Below are 22404 nucleotides of genomic sequence, written 5' to 3'. Positions count from 1 at the left end.
AGAAAATTTTGAAGTTAGTTCGAGCTCGGATGTTAGGAATTCATCGTAAAAATTACAGCCATTTGCTGTGCATCTAGGAATCCTCAGATGGATTTTGGTTCCGCTAGTGACGACGAAAATATAGTAAAGAAACCAGGGTTTTCCGAGGGACCGCTCGTGAACTAATGGTGCCTCCATAAGCCCCATCAAGCCCATCGTAGAACACATCAGATGCAAAAAGTTCCAACCGATTTGCTCCAATTGCGTAAGCAGGCGGAAATGCATAATATTCATACTTTGACCCTGTACTGGAGGATAGAGACACTAACGTGATGCTTCTGTTGGGTATAAGAATGGGCCACAGCCCAATGGCTATACAAAGGGCTTTATCTTACATTTTCATCACCATCAGAGCCTGAGACATGAGCACCGGAAAAGACCCGTTTTATGTGCGAAGTTTTGGAACATATTGGTGAGCATCCAGTCGCAAGAATACCAATAGTTACTTTGCTATTTAATACACGTGCACTATTTTAATCCTCGGTGCCGACTTGTTACAGTGAGACATAAAAAAAAAGTACCTGGGAGGTGCCGGAATGCCCAGAACAATTACAATGGGCATAAGATCATCAAAACTGGACGTTACTTACAAGGGGGTCACGAATACTAGCAATCACCGATTTAGTCCAAATTTATGGTGTACGCAGGGCTTTATCAGAAATGAAACTAACAGAAGGGGGAACTCCAGATGTCCAAGCGTTTGCAAAAAACAGCATTTTCGGCGAGGGTCGGCCGAGACTTCAGTCACTTCACGTTGCCATAGTTTCCTTGCTGCGGTTGGCGCAGCGGAAAGGATACATAGTTTCCAGAATGAGATTTTCACTCTGCAGCGGAGTGTGCGCTGATATGAAACTTCCTGGCAGATTAAAACTGTGTGCCCGACCGAGACTCGAACTCGGGTTCGCAGGAGAGCTTCTGTAAAGTTTGGGAGGTAGGAGACGAGATACTGGCAGAAGTAAAGCTGTGAGGACCGGGCGTGAGTCGTGCTTCGGTAGCTCAGATGGTAGAGCACTTGCCCGCGAAAGGCAAAGGTCCCGAGTTCGAGTTTCGGTCGGGCACACAGTTTTAATCTGCCAGGAAGTTTCAGGATACATAGTGGTAATCCGATGGCTGGTGGGTCGAGTCAAAATGCAGATTTTTTTTATTTTCAGTTTTTGTGTTGCACTGCAAATAAAGCTCCATTTATAATATTTTTTAATATTTTCATAAAAAAGCATGAAAAGGTCTGATGACGTCCATCTATTCATGTCCATGGTGCATTCCGATGGACTTGGGCAATTCCAGCAGGACAGTGTGTCACTCCACACGTCCAGAATTGCTACAGAGTGGCTCCAGGAATACTCTTCTGAGTCAACACTTCCGCTGGCCACCTAACTCCTCGGACATGAACATTATTGAGCATATCTGAAATGCCTTGCAACATGATGTTCAGAAGAATCTTCACCCCCTCGTACTCTTACGGATTTACGGACAGACCTGCAGGAGTCATGGTGTCAATTCCATCTAGCACTACTTCAGATATCAGTTGAGTCCATGCCACATTATGTTGCGGTGCTTCTGCATGCAGGCGTACCAGTTTCTTGACTCTCCAGTGTAAATTGCTCATCACTCGCCCGACCCGCGCTAAAAATGCTAATTTTCCTAAACGCTTGGCTATCTGGTGCTCTCACTTCTGTCACTTTCATTTCTCACCAGTCCTGCTTATACTATAAATGTGAAGGGTATGATGGTAACGAGCTGGTGAGGTCCTCTCGTTAGATCAATAAAGACATGTCGTTTTCTGGTGAAATACTTTTCTTGTTACTCCCAGATACGCCATCATCGAGATGAATGGCTGCATTGAACCACGGATGCAGACCACTGGTGGCAGTGCTGTGTTATGGGGGACATTCAGCTAGGCGTCCAGGGGACCAGTGGTAGTAATCGAAGGCATCACGACAGCTGTGGACAACGTGAACATTGCTGTGGACCAACTGTGTTCCTTCATGCTTGATGTCATCTCGAAAGGCAGTTACTACATTCAAACAGAATAACGGTCTGTGTCTCATGGCCAGAATCGAACTTCAGTTGCTGCAGGAGCATGATGCTCAGCTCAGGTTGATGTCTTGGCCACCAAATCCGCATGATCTGACCTTGACAGAACGTTTCTGGAGTGCTATCGGACGTCAGCTCTGTGTCTCTAAAGCGCTGGCGCATAATTAATCAGAACTGACCCATGCACAGATATCTGGTGCCACATACCTCACGAAAACTGTCCAGGACTTGTCGAATCAACGCCATGCGGAATCGCTGCTGTATTGTATTCCAAAAGGTTGACCAAAACGCCAACAGCCAGTTGCTCACAATATTTTAGCTCGTCACTGTATGTCAAGAACCACACCAGAATGCCAAATGCTACACTGGACACTCCTCTGGGCACTTATTTTACTTCTGACAATGCCTCTCTGCTAGGAATGGTATACTGAGTTCTTTCTGCTAGGAAGCCTTCAGTTCAGCTGAATATCTGTTCAGGTATTCCGTATGTACTCGTTGTATATATTGGACGACGGAGGGTACTGTTTTTTTGGGCATTCTGAGAATCAAGAAACACGACTTCAGCATAAATACTGCTATTGATTGCTTTTTTCAACTCGTGAATGAGCACATCAAGCTGGGTGTGACACACGTGAGTGCTTGTACAAACATTGTCAGTTCTGATAATAAAACCGTCCAGTCTCCAGAAAAGTCATCACAATGGAGACCGAAATACACATGAACACAAAAAAGAAAAACGACGGACTATGAAGAAATTATCGAAAAGGACGGAAATCACTAGATGTGATGTACATGTATAGACTAATAAACGAATACAACTTCAGAAAAATTACACTACTGGCCATTAAAATTGCTACACCAAGAAGAAATGCATATGATAAACTGGTATTCATTGGACAAATATATTATACTAAAACTGACATGTGATTACATTTTCACGCAATTTGGTTGCATAGATCCTGAGAAATCAGTACCCAGAACAACCACCTCTGGCCGTAACAACAGCCTTGATACGCCTGGGCATTGAGTCAAACAGAGCTTGGATGGCGTTTACAGGTACAGCTGCCCATGTAGCTTCAACACGATACCACATTTCATCAAGAGTAGTGACTGGCGTATTGTGACGAGCCAGTTGCTCAGCCACCATTGGCCAGACGTTTTCAATTGGTGAGAGATCTGGAGAATGTGCTGGCCAGGGCAGCAGTCGAACATTTTCTGTATCCAGAAAGGCCTGTACAGGACCTGTAACATGCGGTCGTGCATTATCCTGCTGTAATGTAGGGTTTCACAGGGATCGAATGAAGGGTAGAGCCACAGATCGTAACACATCTGAAATGTAACGTCCACTGTTCAAAGTGCCGTCAATGCGAACAAGAGGTGACCGAGACGTGTAACCAATGGCGCCCCTTACCATCACGCCGGGTGATACGCCAGTATGGCGATGACGAATACACGTTTGCAATGTGCGTTCACCACAATGTCGCCAAACACGGATGCAACCATCATGATGCTGTAAACAGAACCTGGATTCATCTGAAAAAACGACGTTTTGCCATTCGTGCACCCAGTTTCGTCGTTGAGTACATCATCGCATGCGCTCCTGTCTGTGATGCAGCGTCAAGGGTAACCGTAACCATGGTCTCCGAGCTGATAATCCATGCTGCTGCAAACGTCGTCGAACTGTTGGTGCAGATGGTTGTCTTGCAAACGTCCCCATCTGTTGACTCAGGGATCGAGACGTGGCTGCACGATCTGTTACAGCCATGCAGATAAGATGCCTGTCATCTCAACTGCTAGTGATATGAGGCCATTGGGATCCAGCACGGCGTTCCGTATTACCCTCCTAAACCCTCCGATTCCATATTCTGCAAATAGTCATTGGATCTCGACCAACGTGAGCAGCAATGTCCCGATACGATAAACCGCAATCGCGATAGGCTACAATCCCACCTTCATCAAAGTCGGAAACGTGATGGTACGCATTTCTCCTCCTTACACGAGGCATCACAGCAGCGTTTCACCAGGCAACGCCAGTCAACTGCTGTTTGTGTATAAGAAATCGGTTGGAAACTTCCCTCATGTCAGCACGTTGTAGGTGCCGCCACCGGCGCCAACCTTGAGTGAATGCTCTGAAAAGCTAATCATTTGCATATTACAGCATTTTCTTCCTGTCGGTTAAATTTCGCGTCTGTAGCACGTCATCTTCGCGGTGAAGCAATTTTAATAGCCAGTAGTGTAGTTGATTTATTGAAGAGGAACAGATTCACAAATAGAGCAAGTCTGTAACGCACTGGTGCACCTCTGGATGTGATTCAAGCAGTTATTGGGCTTGGCATTGATGGGTAGGATTATTCAATGTCCTCCTGAGTGACATTGTGCCAAATACTGTCCAACTGCGTGTTAGATCCTCAAAATCCCAAGCTTGCTGGAAGGTCCTGCCCATAAACCTCCAAACGTTCTCAGTGTGGGAGAGATCCATTGACTTAGACGGCTAAGTTAGGATTTGGCAAGCATGGAGACAAATAGTGGAAACTCTCACTATGTAAATGTAAGCCCAGGATGACTTGCCATGAAAGACAACAAAACGGGGTGTAGAATATTGTCAACATACTGCTGTGTTATAACGGTGTCACGGATAACTACCAAAGGGATTCTGTTAGAATGTGTAATGGCACCCCAGACCATCACTCCTGGTTGTCGGTCCATGTGGCAGGTGACAATCCTGTTGGTGTCCCACTGCTGTCCAGGTAATCTCCAGACATATCTTCAGCCTGGAATCTCACTGACTGGAGTAGAATTGTCTTTGGTGATAAGTAGTCCTGGCCAGTGGTGAGATACCAGCCTGATTGTTGCCTGCTATACAGCCTGGCAACCAGCAGGGATGGTCTGCAGTGCTATTTCTTTTCATAGCACAACACTTGGTTGTCACCTGTGCCACCTTTATAGGACAGCGGTATGTCAATGATATTCTACGTCTCATTTTGTTGCCCTCATGGCAAGCCTTCCTAGGCTTACATTTCAGCAAGCTAATGCCCACCTGAACACAGTGGAAGTTTCTAATCCTTGTCTTCATGCTTGAAAATCCCTAAATTGGTCAGCAGTGATGCCAGATCTCTTCTCAGTTGCGAATGCCTGCAGCATTATGGGCAGAGCCCTCCAACTAACTCACAATTTTTAATAGCTAATGTGCAATTGGACAGTTGGACAGAATCTGGAATGAAATCCCTCAGGAGGATATCCAACAACTCTATCAACCAACACCAAGCTTTATAACTGCATGCATAATGGCCAGAGATGGACCAACACTTTATTGACATGCTCGATTTCCAAAGCAATCTCTCTTGAATAAATCATCCAATTTTTCTGAAATTGTAATCACTTGTTTGTCTGTACATGCAAATCACATCTACCAATTTCCATTGCATTTGGTCAATTCCTTCATAGGGCATCATCATGTTTTTTTTTTCTTTTTGAGTTTACTGCATAATTCTACCATACAGTGAAATAGTCAACAATTCTACTCCACAGATCTACAACATATTGAAGTGAGATAGGTCTACAGTTAGGCAATTTTCTTTGTTGGAACTGTGCCATTTTCCAGTCATGCAGCATAAATCATTGTTCCAGAGACCTACTATGAGGTCCATTCAATAATTAAAGAGACAAATTGATGTAGAAAAATAACTGTGTATTATTTTTACAAACCAAGACTTTTATTACTCTTCAACATAATTCCCACTTGTCCCAATGAGGAAATAGATCTTTTCTTTTCTCTTTTTAACAAATGATGCAAGGAGGTCTTTGTGTTGTTGTTTGCAAATTCTTTGACTGTCTCGTTGTTGCTTAAATTTTGTCCACATACTCCCTCCAAAAAAAAAAAAAAAAAAAAAAAAACTGAAAATCCAAGGGTGCCAATTCTGGACTGTAGGCAGAATCACCTACAATCTCCGAGCCTGTTTTTCAATGGTTTCTAGGTCATCTGGGCGTGTGAAGGCTAGCGTTGTTGTGAAACAGTATCAGTATTATTTGAGATCCATGATTTGAGATCTCTGCTTGCTGGGTTTACTTTGTTCAGTGGCGTGTTTGAGCAGTAAGCACTGTTTATAATAAGTTGATCTTCCAAACAATCAATAAAGACAACACTTTGGGCATCCCAAAAGATGGTCAACATGACTTTACCTATTATTTATCCATCAGCAGGAAAGGAGGGGTGGCATCACTCACTGCCCCACACCCCAGTTCAAAGTCTGGGTGGAGGGCGAGATATGGTTTCATTTTGTGATCTTATCAAGATCTGACCTGAAAATCTGCGCAGTCTTTTTCAGACATTATGTGATGTTCGTCTGCTTTATTTCTTTGTTGATTGGCATCAGTGTCGATGAACTGTGTTGCAACTAGTAATAGTCAGAATAAATTTGACAATCAATTGGGTACATAAAACTAAGCACAAATTTATGTCTGGTGTAATATTCTTTAAAAATGGGGGCCAACCTTTCTCTTTTATGGAAAAATCATATTATATTCACATATGTTAATAGTAATTAATCAAAATTGGAAAAAAACGGATTTTAAGAAGGCAGATGGCAAAACAAGAGGGGAAGTAAAAATATCCCAGCTTGCATCATCACAATTTCTTCATAAATATATCATCTGCAAAAGTTTGAAGTTATTTGTAATATTGTCTGATATATTCTTAATATAAAGCATCAACAGAAAGGATTCCAAAACACTTCACTGGGACACAATTGATGTTATTTCTAATCTGTCAGTGACACCACCTGATGGCCTCTATTTTGTATGGAGCACATTGTGCTCACGTGGAAGCAATGTAGATGCTTGTAAAACAATAAACTGGTAGCCAAGATCGCAGGAAGTCTTTTTATTCCATGATTACCGGTTTTGGCGAAACTAAAGCCAGCATCATCATATCTTAGGAGACATACAGGTTGCCTTGATGTTGTAACCTGTGTATGTCCTCAGATCCGATGATGGCAGCTTTCGTTTCTCCAAAACTGGTAATCATAGAATAAAAAGAATTCCTGCAACCTTGGCTACCAGTTTATTGTTTTACACTGGCCTCTATGCATCGCTTTCAGGATGTCATGTGAGAAAAGTGCAACTTGGGTTTTGCATGCCCATTGTTTTCAGTCATTCAAGTGTTTGACAGTGCCTGGTTTCAGGTAGTTCAATCATGTGAAAGTAATTTCAGCTTATATAACAACCTGTAAGTGATCTTTACTATGAATACATGATTAAGTAGCTCCAAATAAATACTGGTAGTAATAAAAAGTTATAAAACATGTTGCACAAATTATAAGAAGTTTTTTAATTTCATAATTGTGGATAAAAGTGGCTTATTATTTGTAAATAATTTATTGATAATCTAAATTTTAATTACATACAAAAATTTTGTTCAGTAAATTTCTATGTTACAGTTTTGTGGGACTGGATTGTTGGAAGGCCACCTTGCCTAGCAAAATGCCCAATCCATGTGTGTGAAGTTGATCCTGCTGTCGTGCATGGTTACTGCTGTGGCTGTGCCAGGTTGTTTGGTAAGTAACTCATCTGTTCACTAATAATGTGTGTGTGTGTGTGTGTGTGTGTGTGTGTGTGTGTGTGTGTGTGTGTGTGTGTGTGTGTGTGTGTGTGTGTGTGCGCGCGCGCGCGCATGTGCATGTGGCAATGTGTGTGCCTGTCTGCATGCATGTTTTGTGCGTACTAACTCCATTCTTTATACTCCACCATAGATTTTATGGTATTGTACTGTATTCCATGTACAGGTTATATTTTATTTTATTTTTATTTACATAAATTTCATCTATATCTACATTCTGTAAATCACTGTGATGTGAGTGGCAAAAGGGTATGTCCAACTGTACCACATATTGTTCCATTCACATATGGAGCAGAGGAAGAATGTTCGTTTAAATGCCTTTGTGCATGCTGTAATTGATCTAATCTTCTACCCCTGATCCCTATGAAAGTGATACTAGGGGATTGTAGTATATTTCTAGACTCATGATTTAAAGCTGGTTCTTGAAACTTTGTAAGAAGGCTTTCTCAAGGTAGTCTATGTCTGTCATCAAGAGTCAGCCAGTTCAGTTTCTCAGTGACACTCTCACAGATCAAACACACCTATAACCATTCATGCTGCCCTTTTGTGTATACATTCAATATCTCCTGTTAGTCCTATCTGATATGATCCCACACACTTGAGCAATGTTCAAATGTTCAAATGTGTATGAAATCTTACGGGACTTATCTGCTAAGGTCATCAGTCCCTAAGCTTACACACTACTTAACCTAAATTATCCTAAGGACAAACACACTTGAGCAATGTTATAGGATGTGTCACACAAGTGATTTCTAAGTAATCTCCTTTGTCGACTGACTGCATTTCCCCAGTAACCTAATAATAAGTCAAAGCCTGCCACCTGCTTTACCCATCACTGAGCTATGTGATCATCCATTCCATATCCCTACAGTGCATTACATGCAGGTATTTGTATGAACTGACTGACTCCAACTGTGGCTCATTGATATTATACACGTAGGATGCTACTCTTTTTTCGTTTTTTGAAGTGCACAGTTTTACTTTTATGAATGTTTTAGAGCCATCTTTGCACCACTTTGAAATCTTCTCAAGGCCTGACTGAATATCTTTGCAGCTTCTTTTAGACAGTATTTCATTGAAGATAACTGCATCATCTGCAAAAAGTCTGAGATTGCTGTTAATGTTGTCTGCAAGGCCATTAATATACAACATAGCAACAGTCCCAATATACCTCCCTCAGCCACATCAGAAGTTAGTTCTTCATTTGTTGATAACCCTCCATCCAAGATAATTTGCTGTATCATCTCTACCATAAGTCCTCAATCCAGTCACAAATTTCGATTAATAACCGTGTGATTGTACTTGTGATAGTAAGTATAGGTATGGCACTGAGTCAAATGCTTTTCCAAAATAAAAAAATTCTGCATCTACCTTAGAGCCTTGATCCACAGCTTTCGGTATATCGTGGGAGAAAAGTGTGAATTGATTTTCACTTGACATTTTCACATGGAATGTAGGGTCTAAGGTTTGAGCTCAAAATATGTTCTAATTTCCTCCAACAAATCGATGTCAAGGGTATTGGATAGTAGTTTTGTGAATTGCTTCTACCACCCTTTTAGTAAATGTGTGTGACCTGTGCTTTCTTCCAACTTCTGGGCAGTTTTTTGTTTGAGAGATCTACAATATATTAAAGTTAAAAAGAGGGGCTCACTCATTCACAAATTCAGTATGGAATCTGGTAGGGATTCCATCAGACCTGGAGTTTTGTTCAGCTTTAGTGATTTCAGTTATTTTCTGAACACCACTGACACTAATATTTACTTCAATCATGTTTTCCGTGGTATGAGGATAAAATAGGGGCAATTTTCCTGGGTTTTACTTTGTAAAGGAACATTTAACATGGAATTAGACCTTTCTGCTTTTACTTTCCTAGCTGCAGTGCCACTTACAAGTGGCTGGACATTAATTTTGGTTTTGCTAAGAGCCTTTACACACCACGAGAATTTCTGTGGGTTGGGGAAAGAGAATTTGACAAAATTCTGCTAACAGTTGCTATATACACAGATTAACACCCATGTACAAACAAAAATTTTTATTAGGTGGAGCAACACCACCGCTTAATTTTACAAAAAGATAAACTTTCTTCGATAACAAAAAGCTTCTTGTCCTACCAAAATTTTATAACAAGACAAAGAATAGGCCACCTTATTGAATTGAAATATTAGCAACTGAACTGAATTCACGTTCCTTTGTTGGGTTTTCTCTCGATGCTTTCCGGCGGATGCTGAGGAAGTAGAAGGGCACAGAGTCCGGGGTCGATGGCCAGCATAGCGAAGATGTGGCACCTGTATGTTCCGGCTGCATCGAAGTATCTTCCGGGCGGCAGTCCACGGTGGGTCAAAAGACACCTGTTTCCCTTTCTTCTGGCTATTTAACATGGCAGCTCCAGTCTTCCTCCACTGATTCCAGAGTGACGATTGGTGGCTGTTGGCGATCCCCGACTGGTGGATGGTGATATCACAGTGTGACCATCTGCGCCAGAAAAAGGCTTGTAAGGCTCGTGCACATGCGTAGTTCATGGCTGATTGAATGTTTGGTGGGAATGCCTCTAGCGCCAGCTGGCGGAACGCGCCTGCATTAAGTTGCAGGTGCCGCTTAACTGTGCCACGGTAGCCGACCGTTGCATTTGTGTGGCTGTGCGCGCCATGGCAACAGTAGTCACTGAAACTTCCAGAATGAAACTTTCACTCTGCAGCAGAGTCAGAATCAAAGCTGTGAGGATGGGTCATGAGTCATGCTTGGGTGGCTCAGTTGGTAGAGCACTTGCCTGCGAAAGGCAAAGGTCCCGAGTTCGAGTCTCAGTCTGGCACACAGTTTTAATCTGAAAGGAAGTTTCAGTCACTGAAGTCTTCACACATTGCTCTCTTATCAGCCAAATACATTTTAATCAGTACCTCTCTATCCATAGCCCTATGTTTTGTTTTACATCTGTTATGCCTTTGTCTTTGTTTCTTTACAGTAACTAATACCATGGAGCATCACCCCATCCCCCCAAAATTATGAACTCTTCTACTGGGTTCATATCTATCCAGCACAAGGTCAACTATTCTTTCAAACGTGAGTCATAGATCCTCTACATGCTCCTGTCCTGTGCTAAAAATTTCTGTTTTCTCATTGAGATATGGCATTACTTCATTTGGATCTTGTATACTGAACATATGTATCCTTCTACTCATTTTAGGTGCCCTTTGTACTTTGGTAATCATTTTTGTTACAACCGTATGATGGTCATTGATACTTGTTTTGTTGTGGATGTCTTCAAAGAGGATGGGTCTATTTGTTGTCATTGTATCTAAAATATTTCCATCACGAGTGGGATTCCAGACCATCTGCACAAGGAAATTTTCAGAGAAGGCATTTAGTAATGTTTCACAGGATGTCTTGTCATGCTCATCATTAACAATAATGTAATTTTCTCAATTGATTACTGGATGATTAAACTAACCACAGATGATTTAAGTATGATTGGAGAACTTAAGTAAAAGTGAACTGACGTTTACTCGAAAATTTTCACTTACATCCATAGATGAATCTGGTGTTCGATATGCTTACCCTTGATACTGAGTCTTGCTCAAACAATCTCTCACACAGCTTCAATTTCTGTTTCAGGGGATTAGAGTGTCATGTCTATTGTGACAAATACACCAACTCTATTCACATTAGCTCTTCCTTTCAATATGTGCTTAAATTTTCCCCTAAAATCTCACTGCCATCAACTTAGGTTTTTACCAGCTTCCTGTACCCAGTATTAGGCAAGCTTCACAACTTTTCATGAGTGCCTCGATATCTGGAACTTTGTTGTGAATGCTTCAGTAGTTAATTCCAAGGATTACTTGTATGCACCTCATATACATTAATCTACATGGGTAGCATCCTCTGATGTGTGGTGCACGCTTGACTCAACCCTGTTGTACAAGTACAGGAAGTTGTAGCCTAGCTTGTCACAGAAGCTTTGATGTTTTTGGTTCATTCCTTCAATTCAACTCAGAACCACAGAGCCACAATCACTTCTGAGGAAACTGCTGCAAATTGTGAGCTTCATTGAAATGCCGTGCATTAGTCTGATCTTCTCAATCTTTTTGCCAATTGCTGGAATGATCAAAATATGGCCTCAGAGCCCAGACAACAGGCATAGTTTGTTCCGACATGTACTGCAATCTGCAGTTGTTTGCACTCCTCAATGGCTGCCTCTTCACCATGTTGAATGAGACTCACAGGCATTCACACTGAGCTTACCTGGTGTTCCTTCCTGTCCCTTGCTGCCATTTCGCTAGGTATTTGCCATATGTCTGAACTGCTAACAATTAATAGACCTTATCCTTTTGTGTTTGCCTCCTCTTGAAACACAACAAAGCAGGTTTCCCAAAAGGTGAAGTAAATCCCACTGGCTGAGTTTTAGTTTCAGTGAAAAAGAGCACCTCAAACCTGTTGGTTATGCTGATCAGTGTAATGCCCTGAGTCCTCATTGCTGCCTGTCTAACCTGTTAGAAGATGCTTAGACCTACAGCTTACATGCCACTTACAGGCAAGTGGGTGAGCACTGACAGATCCTGTACTACCTGCAGAGGAGACAGGATCCACAGGAGAGGTTAGTAATTGAGGTATTTCTGGTACACAACTCTTGGGAGCTCTCTCAACACATCCATTCCTAGCAGCTGCCAATCACTTGACATTTGTCAGGGTGATTTCCAGCTGCTTACAAATGTCATATAACTCATCCTGTGTTCAAGAACAACAATCGCAGTGAGCCTGCATTGTGGCTGGTGCAATTTTTGTGCAGGACAGTGAATAAATATCTTTAAACTAAGCCTGCTGACTACCTTTTTATCTGATGAGCTAGTTTCCTTTAAGGACTGAAGCAATTAGTCCACAGAATGAGATTTCTATTAAGTCAACAGAAGAAGCAGTTGTGAAAATTAATAGTTTCCTAAAACATTTTGATTTTATGGTTGCTAACAAATTTGAAAATAACCCTAATTTATGAGAAATGTAGATAATATACACTCCGTTCAAAGGGAAAACTAGATGTAATATGATATGTTCGGTGTAATACTATCTGTGCTACAGTAACTAAATCAGAAACATTGATTTACTATGAAATATCTTAGCTGTATGACAATGGTAACTTCTGAACATTCTCAAAAATTTGCACTTATTTGCATTGATCTACTCTGAAATTCAGAGTGAACTATTCTTTGGCAGTATCTGTAAATCACAAATGCTCATTTGCTATGAAATAAGTTATCCACAACACTTGCAAGTTGCAAAAATTTTCAAAAATATACTTTCATAAACATCCAAAACTTCTCAAAATATTGGCAGTGGAGGAGATGACGTTGTGACCAGTGTGGCAGCAGCTGTGAGTGGAATATCTTGACAAGAGAGCAGTATGCTCTGAGTTTTATGCCTGTACAGATGTGTATTGAGTTGTACCGCTAGAAATAATAAAATCCAGTTTATCTGCAACTATGCCATTATTGATCAATGGCTTTATTCTTTCCCAGGGTAAAGATCCACAAATCTATTTCTCACATAATTATGCAATGAAGTTAGGGAACAACTGTTTTCGAGCAAGGACAGGCATCTGTTGTCAAAACTTCCTAAAAGAGCAATATTTAAGTTTAGACCCACAATTGATGATACTAGTAGGAGTCTGTGGCAACCTAGCAACAATCAAGTTTTCCATGAGGGAATTCTTTGTGCTGAGCTGCAGCTACTATGTAGCAATGATTTCTGATTCAGCTTGCTCTAGACTTGTTTTGTGTATGCATGTTTTGTACCTGTCTCCATTAGCTTATAAAGCATAGATACATTGGTATTAACTACCTTATTCATTCCACCTGGAATACTACACTGGTGACCCCTCATCAAACTATGCTACTATCTACAAGCTATGTTATGTTCTTTAACCCATCTTTCTCACAACAATAGTGGAGCCATCACATAACTTTGTGGCTGAAGGCTAGCAATTACAAGACTTTGACTTATTGAATTCAGTGCTTTTCAACAACAGCAACAAATCTTGCCTTTGGTTAAACTTGAAAGTGACATTCTCTAACACAATGTTAGGGTGCCAACAATGACATTCCTGTACCTTAAGGAACTGTACCAATTATTGATGTTCTGTTAATTTCAGATATGAATGCCAGCCTTCCACAACCAAACTAGATACTTTTCAACAAATGACCATGAACAGACAGGGACTGATATTTGGTCATGTTGAGCCTTCTGTGTCATGTACAATGTTTCTGAACATGCTTGCATTGTGATACACAGTCTATTTGGTGAGGCAAGCATAGTCAGTCTCCTGGATTTTACCTTCATGCTGTAACCTCCTCCTGACAGCTCGTCCACTATCATTCTCCACCCAATTGCAGTGCTACACGGATCTCAGAATTTTTGCAGCAGACCTATGTGGCTTAATTCACTTCCCAAATTGCCATCCCTCCACCCTGAACAACCAAATATGTGGTTCACTGTCATCAAGTTCATTTTCACAATCATGGCATTTCCAATGACAGTTTGTAGTCCTCATTAGTGAAGTTATATTGTCACCCCCATCGATCAACAAATACAGTGTGGTGAAGACTGCACTCATTTTACATCTTGCCTGAATGCTACAATAGCAGCAATGTCATGTAATCTATGACAAACATGTAAGCACAAAAGTGCCTTCTCAGCTCTGGAGGCATCTCCAGCATTTAACTGACCCAGTGCTCATGCCAGATCACACTTGGTGAGCACTATTGATTGTGAAGTTACCTATTCCACTACAATTAGCAATGATCTTGCATGAGGTTGAACTATTGGATAGAAGATTAATTTTAGCAAACAGACTTCTAGCAGCATTGCATCATCACCACTGGATTAATTCATTGGACAACTATGACCAACTGTGACTTAGCCAGGGTACCGACTGTGACTCATGACAGCATGCAGCTGAACGGTCTGAGTGCTCACAGATAACTCCAAAGGCAATATCACTCCCAGCCACTCAGGCGACAACCTTCACTCAGCCAAAACAAACAGACAGACAGCTGTCAACAACACTCTGTCTGTTGACAAAATGTTGTCTCTGCTGCTTTCAAGCACATTTTGGCGATAAAGGTTGCAATTGCAACACAACTTGTGATTACTCAAAGCCGCGTGGGATTAACCGAGCAGTCTAAGGCGCTAAACTCACGGACTGTGCGGCTGGTCCCGGTGGAGGTTTGAGTCCTCCCTCAGGCATGGGTGTGTGTGTTTGTCCTTAGGATAATTTAGGTTAGGGACTGATGAGCTTATCAGTTAAGTCCCATAAGATTTCACCCACATTTGAACATTTTGATTACCCAAATGGGAAGAATGATCATGCTACCAATTCAAGTCGCTTACTGCCTTGACATATGAGACATCATCATTGCACAGCATTTGAACTGCACTTCCAACTAATACTTTCTTGTTGACCCAGTGTCTGAAGTGAGTATTATTCCATGTGATCTACCACAAACAGAAAAAAAAAACTTTATTCGCCTTTCAGCTTTGTGTGGTGAATGATTCACACATCACAATGTATGGAACCACACCTAGAATGCTGGACTTTGGTTTAGAAGACAAGTTCTCTCTGGAATTTCTCATTGCTGATGTCAATGAACTAGTATTGGAGGCTGATTTTCTAAGGCATTTTCACCTCTGCCCCCACCAGTTTGAAACTCCTTTTCTTCACAGCAGCAGACATGTTGTCACTGGAATTATCTGCAGTCCACCATCTGTCACACAACCAGTGACTATGGATTGCAGCTCCCAAACTGTCAGTTCAGTTGACACATACAAACACTATCGACAGATACTTCAAACCTGCCTGCCATCAGCACTGGAAATACAATGTAGAACACAGCAACACTATAAAAAACAAAAGGAAATGCAACCTTTCTATAAGTGACATAATTTACATGGAAGCAAACAAGCTCACTACTGTACATACATATCTGGAACAGTTCATTTGGGAGCAGTTTAGCTTTCAACTTCTCTCATCATGAATTAGTTGGCTGATGTGGGACAGACTGCAGCAGACACTCACACAACCTTGGATCAGCCTGCAACAGCATCATTAGCACCTGTGTACAGGTCAGTAAAATGTGTTGCTCTTCTGGTGCCAGTGGCACTGTCATGTGTGTCATCCCCACCTAATCTGCAAGTGCATTTCAAACTGTGTGCTATCAGTAATTGTACAATTCATAAAATAAAAACCACAATGAATCCACTAGTCTAACACAGAAAGCTGAAACAATCAATTATAAAACCATTATACAAAAATGGGGATCATTATGATGTAAAAAACTACAGGCCTTTATCAATGTTATCTTGTTTTTCAAAAATTATAGAAAGAGTAATGTATGGAAGACTCTCTACTTTCCTAAAAAAAGTGGAATATTGGTTGATGAACAAAATGGCTTTCAAAAGAATAGATCAACCGAAACAGCTATATACAACTTTCTAAAACTTGTCATAAATTCCATTGATAATAATGAAGTAAATTGTGGGGTCTTTTTAGATTTATCAAAGGCTTTTGACGTTATTGATCATAAACTACTGCTCGAAAAACTTAGTTGCTATGGACTCCGTGGTACTGCTCATGCATGGTTTAAGTCATATTTATCTGGCAGATCCCAGAAAGTAGAAATAGTTCATGATGGAAAGTCATACTTTTCTGGTTATAAGGAAGTTAGTTATGGGGTGCCCCAAGGATCGGTGTTGGGACCCCTGTTGTTCTTGATCTTTATAAATGACTTGCCAAACTATTTAACACAAGCTGATTGTGTACTTTTTGCTGATGATACAAGTCTCTTTATTAAAGCTCAGAATGAGACTGACCTTAACAGCAAAATTGAAACAACAGCAGTTGAAGCAAGTAAATGGTTCAGGGACAACAGTTTATTTGTGAATGAGGGGAAAACATTATGGATGAACTACAGACATGTTTCAAATAATATGAAGCCCAATATAACTGTGAAGCTAGGCCAACAGAATATACTACAAACGCCGAATACAAAATTCTTAGGAATTTGGTTAGATGAGCATCTAAAATGGGACAAGCATATAGATGTGCTCAATAAAAAGTTAAGTAAATGTTGCTATGTATTTAGAATGCTCAAAAATTGCTGCAGTGATCAAACAGTATTGTGTACATATTATGCATTTATGCATAGTCTTTTGTGATATGGTGTCATATTTTGGGGCAATTCAAGTCAGGCAAAAGGCTCCTTTATTATTCAAAAACGAGCGATAAGAATCATAAAAGGAGCTGCACCTAGAGATCCATGTAGGGAAATTTTCAAGGAATATAAAATCATGACTCTTCCATCCATTTACATCTATGAAAGTATATGCTTTCTGAAGTCTCACCCCCAATTTTCTTCTTTAAACAGTGAGTTCCATGACTATACAACAAGACAGAGTAATGAATTTCACAGAGAAGTGCATAAGAAAGCCCAATACAACAAGAGTGCAATATACCACCCAAAAATTCTCTATAGTGCTCTTCCCTTAAAAATAAAAAGGATTCAGCAGCTGAGCAGTTTTAAAAGTGAACTCAAAAGAATGTTAATCAGTAATAGTTTTTACAGTGTTAGTGAATATATGAATTCTCAGAAAGATAGCGTGCCTTCACCTATCTTATAAGTTACTCATATACAAACTTGTGTCGTGGGGTAGACTCTTTTATGTACACACAAAAATTAATTAATCTGTCAATATAGAGTGTTATAATCATTGTTTCTTGTTGCTGTCCATTATACACAGAATATATGTAACTTATTTGTGCCCTATATTGTTACAGATTTATATCATGTAAGCTATAATTGTTTTGCGCGTATATTTAATTCAGATTATTCACTGATAGTTTTTACATAATATGTTGTTATTCATATTTTCTCTGTATGTAACATATGACAAATCCCATATCATTGTACATGATAAAATGGGTGCTCAATAAACTAAACTAAACTAAAGCACATAGACTGGCTCCTGATAGACTCTCTGTGGTCAACTTGGTTATAGAAGAGTTATTGCAAGCCAAGATTCTTAGACAGTTCAGTAGCCTTTGGGCCTCACACATTTGGCTCCTACTTGTGAAGGAGAGCACTTTTAGACTATTTGGTGACTATCACGCTCTCAGCTCCTCCACAATAACAGACAGTTACCCAATCCCAAATATTCTGGACTTTGCACAGTATTTGGCAGATGCCTCAGTCTTCAGAGTGTTGGTTTATAAGAAAGCATATTTATAGTTTACTAACCCTGAGGACATTCTAGAGACAGTTGTCATCAACCCTTTCACACTATATGAATTTCTTCATATGCCATATGAACTTAAAAGCACAGCACAAACATGACAAAGATTTATAAAAAGTGCTCTCTTTACATTCCCTTTCTCCTTACTTGGATGACATGTTGGTTTTCTCTACTGTCCATGAGGAGCATGAAGAACATTTCAGACTAGTTTTTGATGCTCTACACAGACTTGGTGTCATCATCAACAGTGATGAAAGTCAATTGAGACAGTGTCAAGTTACCTCCCTTTGTTTCCCGCAGTGACACATGGCCTACACCTCAACATGCCAAATTCGTTTGTTATTTGTGATGGTCACAGACCTTTCATGGCTTACAATGATTCCTTGGCATGATAATTTTTTATTGTAGAAATCTGCCTAATGCAGCCACCACACAGACACCTCTTAAGGTGTGCTAGAAGGCAAGCACACCTCAAGCAAAGGGACTGTTGACAGGACTCCACAGACGCAACAAACATTTCACAGAAGCAAAGACTACCTTTCCTAGACTATAATCCTGGCTCCCACACTACCTGCTGCCCAACCTGCTGTCACTATGGATGTGAGTGTTCTTGTGATTGGCGCTGTCCTCCAACAGTCAATAGGAAGCAACCACTGCATTTCTTTTCCAAAAAGCTAATGTACTCACCATGTAAGTGGTCAGTCTATGACAGAAAACTGTTGTCAATGTAAAAAGCAATATGGTACTTTTAAAAATGACACTGAGAGCAGACCTTTGGCAGTTTATACAGATCATCAGCCACTTGTGGATTCTATTTGAAATCCCGCAAAAGGTTGTCCTCAGCACTTCTGCTACTTGGAGCTCATTGCACAATTCATATCAGATGTCTAGCATCAGCATGGCATGGATAATATTGTAGCTGATTTCCTTTCATGAATAAATGCTCTTTCAATAGATAATGATTTTATAAACTTGCTACAGTGTAACTAGAGGACCCACAGTTACGGAAACTTCTGCTTGACAACACAATGGGATTGTGCATCAAAAGCCATTACATCCCCTGTTGTTCAAAACAAGTTCTATGTGATGTCTCCCAAAACTACATTCGTCCACTTGTACAACGCATCATGAGGTGAGCCATTTTCAAGAAACTGCACAGACTTTAATACCCTGGATCTGTCCAACAACAAAGCTTGTTACTGACCACTTTTTCTGGCCAAATGTCAATGAAGACTGTAAATCTTTGATGCAAGCATGTGCTGCATGCCAGCATTCCAAAATAAGATGGCATACACAATTATGACTTGGCCATTATGCTACTTCTAAGGGCCATTTTCAGCACATACATTTAGATCTCATTGGGCCCCTTTCCAATTCAAATGGGCTTAGTCTATTCTTTCACTGATTGACAGAGTAATTTACTGGGTTGAGGCTACACCAATTCCAGATGATACTGATGAAACAACGGCAAAACTATTTTTCAGCTAATGGATTTTTTTGTTTTGGTTGCCCTGCCACAATAACAACAGACCAAGACAAGAATTCAAGTCAGCAGTTTTTACTGAATTCTGTCATGTGTGTGGTGTCAAACACTTTTGAACAATAGCTTACAATTCACAAAGTAATGATCTCATAGAATGCTGGGACCTCACTGTAAAAACTGCTCTCATGTACCATTTAGGAGGACGGGCAGCCACCGCTCCATGCTTTCTTCTAGGTGTGCATGTGCATCTCTCATGGAACTATTTTATGGAGAAACCCTCTCTCTTCTGGTAGGTTTTGCAGAACGTTCACAACTGGCTACAGACAGAATTGTTGCAGATTGTCTGCAGAGTCAAACAAGATATTGCACATCTAAAGATACCACAAGTGCATAGACCCCAGGACATCTTCATCCATAAAACTCTACAGGATGGTAACACATAATGCTTCATGATGATACTATCTGACCTGCATAACACTGACCCTATTCAAGACCTCATGAAGTGATTAGAAGAGGCAACAGTACCTATGACATTTTGCTGCATGGTAAACTGAGCACTGTTATGGTCAACATTCTGTACTTAAATGGCATTGACCCTGCATGATGCCATCAATACACCTCAGAGTATCAGTAATCTCACAGATGATATTTTGTGTGTTTACCTATATGACAGAGTAATTAGAAGATCTCATTAAAACTTATCAGTGACACTCTTGTTGTGGAAGAACAACAAGATGAGCAATGTATCCACAATGAGACACCACCAGAAGTATTCTCCTGACAGAATCATCTCTTATTGGAAGTTGATCCATATTCCATCACTTCCACATTTTCTGCAGATGGGTTTCTCACAGTCACAGCTGCTAAAAAATGCCCCCAACACTAACTTCTGTCACCAGATCAAGACACATATACTGCATTTACCCCATTGCCTCCCGCCCCCCCACCCCCCTTGAGTGCCACTTCTTTTGTCTGCTACTGGTCATACCAGCTCCACCTTTCCATTGCAGCAAGAAATGGTCCACCTACACCTCGCTGCACATGCAACCCCGCCCCTCATTCCCTGTGCTCCACACTCCCGAGGATGGGAGGTGGACTGGGGAGTGGGGTGGGAGAGTGGGGGGGGGGGGGGCGGGGGGCAGTTCTGTGATGACCTAGCAGTGAGAAAATTCTTTGCACAGGAGTAGCGTAAGTCCATGACTCACTTGGCTCTAGACTTGTGTTGTGTATGCATGTGTTTTGTATGTGTCTCCATCAGTTAATAAAGCATAGATATTTGGTATTTACTCCTTCATTTCATATGGAATATCTCTATCTACATCAATGTTTGGGTCTTGAAATTGTGTTCTGCATTCCCTTAAGATGCAAATCCATCAAGAATCACTCTCTAGACCAAATTGAGACTCATCTGTGAAAATAATATTGGCCCACTCTTTGATCATCCAGGTGACATATTGACGAATCTGCTCTAGATATTCCCTCTGTGAAGATGTGTCAGAGGCACACATACAACATGTCTCCGACAATAAAGGCAACTCTGTCAAAGCCTTCTTTACACTGTTTGCCTTGATAAAACATGTCCAGTGGAAGCTGCGATGTCCAATGCCAGTTGCTACGCAGTACTAAGGTGGTATGGTTATGCCTTTACAGCCAAATAATAGTTCTCTCTTTCTGATATCACATGTTGCCGGCCCTTCTCTGGTCTCTGTGGTACAGTTTTGGTCTCTATAAACTGTCGCCACTTCTGAGAAACAACAGAACAATTCACATTAAGCCATCAGGCCATATGAACTTGCAAATTCTTCCTATGGCCTTCCATTGCAGAGGGTATGGTAGGTCTCTGCCCTGTGCCATGCTGCACCATCAGTGACTGTGTACACAGATATTGTGGATCTGGAACTACCCGAAAAGCACTACTCCACTTGATAGATGCCCTGACGTCACTGTTGGCATGGTTTTCCGTTGATCAAAATGCAATCTTCTGTGCAGAACATAATCATACAGACATCCATTGGCAGTTTGTATGAGTGAATTAAACAGAGGTTGGGGAAACAGCAGTTTGTTGTCTTAATTTTGGACAGCAGGGTATGTTTGCCTTGAATGCCAGGGCTGAATGGTAGGGAATGTTTGACATGAAAGGATGGCAACTGTCAAAATGTAAGTACGATTGTTTTTTTGCAGGTTTAATATGAACAGAAGTGTATAGATGGCCCAGAGTGAGGATGAGGTAAATATCAAGAAAAGTGACATGAGATTGGAATAGGAATATGTGAAATTTAATTGAAAGAATGTATTTAGAGGCTCAAAAAATTTCAGCAGGTTAGCCTTACTATGAGTCCATATGGCAAAGTGTATCTATGGGCTGAAGGCTTATATTTCCCAGGAATCCCTATCCATGTAACACACAAAAACATTGGCAAAGGAAGGAGGCACCCTAGTTCCCATGGTCATACCCCTGATAATGCTCTACAATATGACAGTGTGACCTCGGCTGCTGTTTCACCACACGTACCATCTGGATTCTCCCTCTTGGCACCAATTTCTCAGAACTCTGCAGGTGGACTCTACCATGCATAGCACACTTAGCTTTCCACTCTTGTTGATACTTTTACAATGTTTTGTTCAGTAATTTACTTCTTGCTTATTATGCTATCTTCCATATTTAAGTTCTCGGGTTTTCCAATTCAGAATCAATCCTACGTCCGCACCCATCCAGTAAGTCTCACCTGATCTGGAATTCTATCTAACTCTTCTATAACTCTTCAAATTTCCTAAACTTGTCAGTCTTTTTCCTTCCTTCTATCCTTCTGCCATGTGAATGAGCCACTGGCTGTGAAAGCTTGTGTTTATCTATGTATTTTAAGTGTTTTTTCCTGCTGCCACTAGCTGAGCAGATTTTTCCTCTATCCACAAACATGTTCTTTATAAACTGTGGACACCACAAGTCCCTCACTACCAGCAA

The 22404-nt window shown here is 40.9% G+C and overlaps 1 protein-coding gene across 1 annotated transcript in view; it reads left to right on the top strand.

The window, feature by feature from the left end:
* LOC126195085 (uncharacterized) overlaps positions 1–22404 on the top strand; it is an 80060-nt gene that overhangs the window by 45563 nt on the left and 12093 nt on the right. Inside the window, exon 2 of the mRNA XM_049933547.1 lies at positions 7509–7625. Coding sequence (XP_049789504.1) covers positions 7509–7625 — 117 coding nt within the window. The remainder of the gene's footprint in view (positions 1–7508; positions 7626–22404) is intronic.

This window comes from Schistocerca nitens, chromosome 7 (genome assembly GCF_023898315.1).
Source record: "Schistocerca nitens isolate TAMUIC-IGC-003100 chromosome 7, iqSchNite1.1, whole genome shotgun sequence".
Taxonomy (NCBI): domain Eukaryota; kingdom Metazoa; phylum Arthropoda; class Insecta; order Orthoptera; family Acrididae; genus Schistocerca; species Schistocerca nitens.
The sequence above is the reverse complement of the archived record's forward strand: the minus strand, read 5'-3'. Positions and strand labels throughout refer to the sequence as shown.